Below are 8327 nucleotides of genomic sequence, written 5' to 3' on the forward strand. Positions count from 1 at the left end.
GCGTGAACTCATTGGCCAACCCGAAAGACAACTCGCTAGCTGATTGGCTATCCTTCCTTCACCTTCGCTCAGCCCCTTCCCCGCCCGTTCCTTCTTCCGCCTCCTTCCTGGCCCCTCCGCTTACGAGCGCGTGACTGGAGAGTCTAGCACCTCCCTTTCCTCTACTTCCACCACTTCCGTCCTCAAGAACGCGTCTCGCCCTGGTTGGTAGAACCGGGCCGGCGCATGCGCATTGAGAAGATGTCGGTCGAAATCCCCTTCAAAATTGCTTAAAATGCAAGCTCTAAGTATAAGATCTAGAAGTTGTAGTGATTGGGTCGGGGAAAACGCAATTTTGAAGCCAAATTCGATTGTGACGCAGTTGAAATTGGCTTCTCCCCACAGTTCCCAGTTTACGCTTCCGTTCTGACGCAAGTGCGCGGCCGCCTCCCGCACTGCGGGCTCGCCCTTGGCCATACCCTAGGCAGGTTCTTGGAGCATGCGCAGTTGCCTTTCTGGCTATTCCTGCCTTTGGCGTACGTCAACATGGCGACCTCCGTTTTGCGTTCGTGGCAGAGGCTCCTTCCTAGCCTTTCGCCCTTCAGAGGTGCCTACGGAGTTCAGGTAGCTCCTTGGAGCACATTTTGTACAACCTCGACTTACTTATACTTTCTGTAGATCGTCGCTCCATTGCTGGGAATTCAGGAGCAGAGACTCTCCCGAGTCCTTATTATGCCTTGGCTGTTTAGGCAGCATTGCTTTCACCACTCTTCGCCTTCCCCTCACCCTTCTCAGTACTTCCCGGGTTTTTAATCCCCAGTCGAGGGAAAAGAGTTAGATATTCTTTTCCAAGGCACCAACTGGGCTAAAGAATTAGGTGAAGGATTGGGCCTCTTGGTCGTACACAACCAGCTCTTAAGTATATAATATTTAAATCTCTCATGCCCTGGAGTGTCCTTGAGTTGAGGGACACTAACTTCTACCTGCTGAGCTATCTCCCAGTAAAGCTAGGATACGTTCTCACGACCTGAGGACCAGTTCCTTAGCTCTCTTTCCCTAGCTAAATTAAGTTTTTGTTTTGTTTTGTTTTGTTTTAACCAGAGCATACAAGATACTAGTCTTCTACATTGAGGTTTCCCTCCAGCCTCATGTACTCACCGCACTGGAGGTTCTTGGTGGGGCAGGGTAGGTTCTTGGTGGGGCAGGGTGGGATAGGAAAGGTTGCACAGCTGCCACTCCCTAAGAGTGGTGACAGGGGTCACCACGGAGTTAATAACAGCTCTGGTAGCTTTAAAGCTAGCGTTAGGACTCAAGTTTGTTCCTACCTGTGGAATGTTGACCTTCAACTTTTGTAAGGCTGGGAAATTCAATGATTCAGGTTGGATTTGGTTGGAGACTCACCTATCACGCATCCTCTCCCCACTAGGGATCTTCCTTCCAAGAAGCTAGACATCCTCCCTTTTCCTTTCTTTTCCCTTTCCTCAGTACATCTTTGAAAGCACAAACACATCATGTGTGTCTTCTCAAATAAGACTGCTTCCCAGTCACCTATCCTACTTACCATCTCATATTATCTTCTTCAGGATCCAATCAGAGACAGAAAGTGGTTGTTGATGACTTCAGTTTTACCCCAGCAAAAATGCTATTTTCTAAATATATTTTTGCTTTATTCCATTAGTACGATGGGCATGTTTTTCTTGTCCCTAATGTGGGCAGTGAAACTATCAGGTCCTTTCCTTGAACTCATTTTCTCATTTATTGCCTTATTTATAGGTTCCTCTTCAGACTCTTTGCACCAGAGGCCCCTCAGAGGAAGATTCTTTGTCCCCAATTCCGATAACACCTTATAAGAATGAACCCTGGAAATATCTGGATTCAGAAGGTACCTCTGAATGGGAAAGGGGAGGATCATGTGGGGTCTGCAATAAATGGACAGAGACACTTCTGCTATCCCCACCAGGAATAACTTGTATGAGTTTTCATTTCAGAATACCAGAACCGCTATGGCTCTCGCCCCGTCTGGGCTGACTACCGTAGAAACCACAAAGGTGGAATACCCCCACAGCGGACTAGAAAGACATGTATTGTGAGTTTCTGAAGGTGGTACGTGGATGGGATATGGAATGAGGGTGAATGCCATAGACGGTGGCAGTAGCACATTTTCTCACAGGACTTTGAACATTTTTCAACTACTAGTTTCTTTTCTCCACAGCGTAGAGATAAAGTTGCTGGGAATCCCTGTCCCATCTGCCGGGATCACAAGCTGCATGTCGACTTTAGGGTAAGGGCAGTCTTTTCTCTAGAATAAGGATTTGGAGCCTCTTTTTAGTGCTAAAGAGATTACCATGGGTGCCCCACTCTTCTTCATAACCTAGCACCTCTATAGTCTATCTTGCATTGATTTTCTAGTAGTGTAAAAACATTCCTTTTTCCAGCTTTTTGTCCTCTACTGTGGCTTATACCAAAAACCCTTGTCTCTTACCTATGAATTTACAGTCTAAATTGCAGGTCAGAAAAATGTCTATTTTTTTTTTTTTAAGATTTTATTTATTTACTTGATAGGTCACCAGTGAGCAGAGAGGCAGGCAGAGAGGGGCGGAAGCAGGCTCCCCGCCAAGCAGAGAGCCGGATGCGGGGCTCGATCCCAGGACCCTGAGATCATGACCTGAGTCGAAGGCAGAGGCTTAACCTCTGAGCCACCCAGGCACCCCAAAGTGTCTATTTCTAATGGCTAAAGGTTCATTTATATCCATTGCAATTATTAGCAAGTAGATTGGATTAGTTGTTTTGTTGTTTTTTAGAGAGAGAGTGAGGGAGAAAGAGCACAAGCAGGAGAGGAGCAGGGGGAGTGGGAGCAGACTCCCCACCAAGCAGGGAGCCCAACGTGGGGCTCGATCCCAGGACCCCAGGATCATGACCCGAACTGAAGGCGGACACTTAACAGACTGAGCCACCCAGAGGCCCCTGAAATTGTGTGGGATTTTTTTTGTTTTTTGTTTGTTTTTGTTTTTTTATAGTTTTTTTGTCATGTTGATGTTTGGTAACAAGCCGATACTTAAGGCTGGAGAGCAAATGCATGAAGCAATAGACAGAGTTCAGTTATTTTTCAAAAATTATTGCAAGGATAGGACTTGCACCTTAAAGAGTTCAAAAAACATATAAAAATAATAATGGGGGACACCTGGGTGGCTCAGTGGGTTAAGCCTATGCCTTCGACTCAGGTCATGATCTCAGGGTCCTGGGATGGAGCCCCGCGTGGGGCTCTCTGCTCAGCAGGGAGCCTGCTTCCCTTCCTCTCTCTCTGCCTGCCTCTCTGCCTACTTGTGATCTCTATCCATCAAATAAATAAATTCTTAAAATAATAATAATAACGGGCAGGGGCGCCTGGGTGGCTCAGTGGGTTAAAGCCTCTGCCTTCGGCTCAGGTCATGGTCCCAGGGTCCTGGGATCGAGCCCCACATCGGGCTCTCTGCTTGGCGGGGAGCCTTCTTCCTCCTCTCTCTGCCTGCCTCTCTGCCTACTTGTGATCTCTGTCAAATAAATAAATAAAATCTTAAAAAAAAATAAATAATGGGTAAAATGCTCTTCTGAACTTGTGGTAAAGGTATTGGAGCAGAAGCTGAATGATTGGTCATCAGGGGAGTTCGAAGGAATTCGTAGATCAGTCAGCAGATTGGGATATCTGACTGCTCTCAGTCCCCTCCTGACACCACTGTAGATAACTTTTCAATCTCTCTCTTTTTTTTTTTTTTTTTTTTTAAGATTTTACTTATTTATTTGACAGGGATCACAAGTAGGCAGAGAGGCAGGCAGAGAGAGAAGGGGAGGCAGGCTCCCCACTGAGCAGAGAGCCCGATGCAGGGCTCGATTCCAGGTCCCTGGGATCATGACTTGTGCCGAAGACAGAGGCTTTAACCCACTGAGCCACCCAGGCGCCCCGGTAACTTCTCAATTTCAACCGTGTATGATTGGTTTAAAAGTAGAACGGCGACACCTGGGTGGCTCAATTGGTTGAGTATCTGACTCTTGATTTTTTCTCAGGTAATGATCTCAGGGTTGTGAGATTGAGCCCCTCATCAGGCTCCATGCTCAGCCAGAAGTCTGCCTGAGATTCTCTCCCTCTCCCTCTGCCCCTCCACTCACTCACACACATACACTCACTCTCTCAAATAAATAAATCTTTAAAAAAATCAGAATACGACCAGTTGTATACAGTTTAGAATCAATTACATAACCACGGAAGAAAGATTACAAATTGAATAGTGCAGATGATTCTGCTTGCTCTTCCACTCCACAAGCACATCTCCTTTTTTCCATGGGTGTTATCTTCTGTGATTAACCTGCTGCTTGGCAGTCATTCTACGTAATTAGACCTATAAAATGGATGTTAATAATACATATGTTACATACAGCATGCTATCGTAAACGTTCATATTTATACATGCACATTATAACACATAACATTTTCTTTTTAAAGATTTTATTTATTTATTTGACAGAGATCACAAGCAGGCAAAGAGGCAGGCTGAAAGAGAGGAAGGAAAGCAGGCTCCCCGCTGAGCAGAGAGCCGGATGCGGGACTCGATCCCAGGACCCTGGGATCATGACCTGAGCCAGAGGCAGAGGCTTCAACCCACTGAGCCATCCAGGCGCCCCAACACATAACATTTTTAAGTGATTTCAGGGATTGCCAACTGACTGTCCCCAATTTTTTGTGTGAGGGGCTGATTTTAGAACCTAACCCCTGTAGAAGATGGTTCTGTCTCTCAGTGACAGAATGTAGCGTGTGCATGAAATGGTTGCAAGGCCAAGAAATGGGAAATGTTTGCTGGAGTCTTTAAGAATGTGTTCAGCAAGGGGCGCCTGGGTGGCTCAGTGGGTTAAAGCCTCCGCCTTCAGCTCAGGTCATGATCCCAGTGTCCTGGGATTGAGCCCCGCATGGGGCTGTCTGCTCAGCAGGGAGCCTGCTTCCCTTCCTCTCTCTCTGCCTGCCTCTCTGCCTACTTGTGATCTCTGTCTGTCCAAAAAAAAAAAAAAATGTATTCAGCAAATTGATGGGGCTAAAACTGGGACATGAAGGAGGGTAGCATCTGGAGAGAGATAGGAGTTAAGGGTGTCTATGCACATGTGTAGGGATTGTGCACTTCCAGTTTCTCAAAGTCTTGCTGTTCTCCCTGCTCTCTTATGTTTCCCTACCACTTTCTCCACAGAACGTGAAGCTCTTGGAACAGTTTGTCTGCGCCCACACAGGTGTCATCTTCCATGCTCCATACACAGGTTAGCTTATCATCCTTGTCACCACCAAAATAGCTTTTCCTTAGAGCACTCCTCATTTATTCAGTTATACAACAGGTAACTTGATGGCCCTTACATAAGGCATAAAAAGCATGAATGAACTTTTTTTTTTTTTTTTAAGATTTTATGTATTTATTTGACAGAGATCACAGGTAGGCAGAGAGAGAGGAAGCAAGCTCCCCGTTGAGCAGAGAGCCCGATGTGGGGCTCGATCCCAGGACGCTGGGATCATGACCCAAGCCGAAGGCAGAGGCTTTTACCCACTGAACCACCCAGGCGCCCCATGAATGAACTTTCGTTGGAAATCTTGCCTTAATGGGTATTCACATGTGGACAAAAGGTATAAACAAGTACCAATGTAAGTAAGTTATCTAAATGTAATTCTTAGAAGTGGTAATTACTTCCTTTCTGTAGGAGCTCTTTGCTTTTACAAAAGGCTTTCTAGCAAATTGACTGTCCTATAAATTCTTTTTGCTGCCACCAATCCAATTAGATCTTCCAAATTTGGAATTATAATCCTAAAAATTAAAGATTACATCTATTCTGGGGCACCTGGGTGGCTCAGTGGGTTAAGCCTCTGCCTTTGGCTCAGGTCATGATTTCAGGGTCCTGGGATTGAGCCCCACATGGGGCTCTGCTCAGCAGGTGGCCTGCCCCCTCCACTTGCCTGTCTACTTGTGATTGCTCTCTCTGTCAAATAAATAAATCTTAAAAAAAAAAATTATGTCTATTCCTTAATGAAGGCCACAGGCCAAATCTGGCACACTGCCATATCTGTTTATTTTCATACTGTTTATAACTGCTTCTAGGCTACAGTGACAGAGTTGAGTAGCTGAGACAGAAGCTGTGGGACTTGCAGATCCTAAAATTTATGTGGCCCGACACAGAAAAAATTTTTAACCATGCTCTAAAGCAACATAAATTTGCAAAGAATAATCTGAATCCTCCATTTTAGGAATGGCAACATGATCAGTGGAGTTTGGTTCGTCAGGGAGTTTTACTTCTTATTTATTTATTTATATTTATATTTGTTTGTTTAGTCAGGGAGTTTTCTTTTTTTCTTTTTTTTTTTTTTAAAGATTTTATTTATTTATTTGAGAGCGAGACAGTGAGAGAGAGCATGAGCGAGGAGAAGGTCAGAGGGAGAAGCAGACTCCCCATGGAGCTGGGAGCCCGATGTGGGACTCGATCCCGGGATTCCGGGATCATGACCTGAGCTGAAGGCAGTCGTCCAACCAACTGAGCCACCCAGGTGTCCCTAGTCAGGGAGTTTTAAAGACAAGCTTTATGTCCAGGATGCTTGGATGGCTCAGGTCATGATCTCAGGGTCCTGGCCCCTTGTCAGGCTTCCTGCTCAATGGGGAGGCAGCTCCCCCTGCTTGTACACTTTGTCTCTGACAAATAAAATAAAACAAAAACAACTTTGCAGTGAAGCTATAAAAAGCTGAAGGAACTATGTTGCTACTCTCTCAGATCACCTTCTCTAGATCAGGAGCCCTTTCTTCCTTTACTGAATCTTTCTCAGTGGATTGTCCAACCCAAACCTTTAATTAACCAAACTTGCCCGTTGAATTACTTTCTGCTCTTGGAGGTTTTATAGTTAAATAGCTTTTCTATAATGGCTAGACCCCACTAAAGTGTTAATCTCAGCTCTCAGAGAGGGAGGATTCTTCCCATTGCCTAGGTGGGGAAACTGAGGCCAATCAGAGGGGTCAGGGAAGTAGGGTTATTAGGTAGAGCAAGTTATCCAAACCCAGCTCTTTATAACCATATAAAAGCAGTTGTATTCTCTATTTTACTGTGCTTTCTAGAATGAGCACTGTTTTCTTTTTCTTTGTTCAGGGGTCTGTATGAAGCAACACAAGAAGTTGACCCAGGCCATCCAGAAAGCCAGAGATCATGGTGAGCATGAGAAGGGGCCCACTGCATTTTTCTTAGCCATAAAGAAGGTGATTTAGGGCTGGAGGGTGGATATAAATACTTCTACCTGTCGGAGGAGGTGGCACCCAACATGTTCTTCCCAAGAATCTCTTTTCAGCACTCCATTGTCCCTTTTTCTCTCTCCTGAGTCTCTTACCTTGTCATTGCCCCGTTGTCTTAATCCTCTTTCCTTTTTCTTCCCTTAAATTCCTCCCTCCCATTATATGTCATTTTACATGTTGTTTTAACCCCAACTACCCTTCCTTATTTCTCTTCCTTTTTTTCTTTAATCCCTTAGGTCTCCTCAGTTACCACATTCCTCAGGTTGAACCTCGGGACCTTGACTTCAGTACCTCTCATGGAGCTGTGAGTGCTACTCCGCCAGCGCCCTCCCTGGTTTCAGGTGACCCCTGGTATCCATGGTACAGCTGGAAACAGCCACCAGAGAGAGAGTTGTCCCGCCTTCGACGGCTCTATCAGGGCCATCTCCAAGAAGAGAGTGGTCCCCCACCTGAATCAATGCCTGAGGTGCCCCTCACAACCCCAGCTGAAGCCTCCTCCACTGAGCAGAAGAGCCCCCAGAGTGCTCTGTAGGAGCTGTAGACTGGGAAGGAGTTAAGAGATAGTGCCTAGGAATTACAAGATGGGATTTCACTCTGGGGAATTTTGTCTCTATGGCCAATGGCAGGCTCAGGGCCTGGGAGAAGAAATGATTGCTGTTGAATGGAATAAATGCTTCTGAGGCTTAGGGGAGGGCAGGACAGATGTGTATGGGAAACCCCAGACTCTATATATTGTAAATAATAGGCTAAACGTTGTTACTTGCTTCAGATTTCTGTTAACTTGGCTTTTTCACAATAAAGCTGTATCTCCTGTTTCTTGGCTGAGTTTCAGATTAATGCCTTTTGTCCTGGGGGTGGGGGTGGGGTTGCCGGTGAATGGGTGCTGGCTGTCGGGAGAGGAGTGATCAGGCTTGAGCCAGACCAGCCAGTGATTCTTGGGACCAGAAATCACCATAAGTGAACAGTTGGGCTATTATGTCATGGTCATCTTTCTGGCCTCCTGTGTCCTACGCAGTGGCAGTGTTCCCACGATACCTAGCAGTTTCCTCGTTGTTTGTTGGGCATGGGGGG

At 45.9% G+C, this 8327-nt stretch overlaps 1 protein-coding gene and 1 long non-coding RNA gene across 3 annotated transcripts in view; one reads left to right on the forward strand and one right to left on the reverse strand.

Moving 5' to 3' along the window:
• Positions 1-502: 502 nt before the first annotated feature.
• MRPS18B (mitochondrial ribosomal protein S18B) lies at positions 503-8076 on the forward strand. 2 transcript variants are annotated; one of them, XM_032847284.1, is made up of 7 exons: positions 503-603; positions 1753-1861; positions 1968-2065; positions 2192-2260; positions 5190-5256; positions 7117-7176; positions 7493-8076. In XM_032847284.1, the coding sequence occupies exons 1-7, from the start codon at positions 526-528 to the stop codon at positions 7786-7788; spliced, it is 777 nt and encodes a 258-aa protein (XP_032703175.1). In that variant the 5' UTR covers positions 503-525; the 3' UTR covers positions 7789-8076. The 2 variants fall into 2 exon arrangements, with proteins under 2 accessions (XP_032703175.1, XP_032703176.1); XM_032847285.1 differs by lacking the exon at positions 2192-2260.
• The window catches only part of LOC116860938, a 15396-nt gene continuing 11258 nt past the window's right edge, over positions 4190-8327 (reverse strand). The window contains exon 2 of the long non-coding RNA XR_004381368.1: positions 4190-4352. This is a non-coding gene — a long non-coding RNA (uncharacterized LOC116860938). The remainder of the gene's footprint in view (positions 4353-8327) is intronic.

The sequence above is a fragment of the Lontra canadensis genome, unplaced genomic scaffold (genome assembly GCF_010015895.1).
Source record: "Lontra canadensis isolate GAN:19392208 unplaced genomic scaffold, GSC_riverotter_1.0 scaffold186, whole genome shotgun sequence".
Classification (NCBI taxonomy): Eukaryota; Metazoa; Chordata; class Mammalia; order Carnivora; family Mustelidae; genus Lontra; species Lontra canadensis.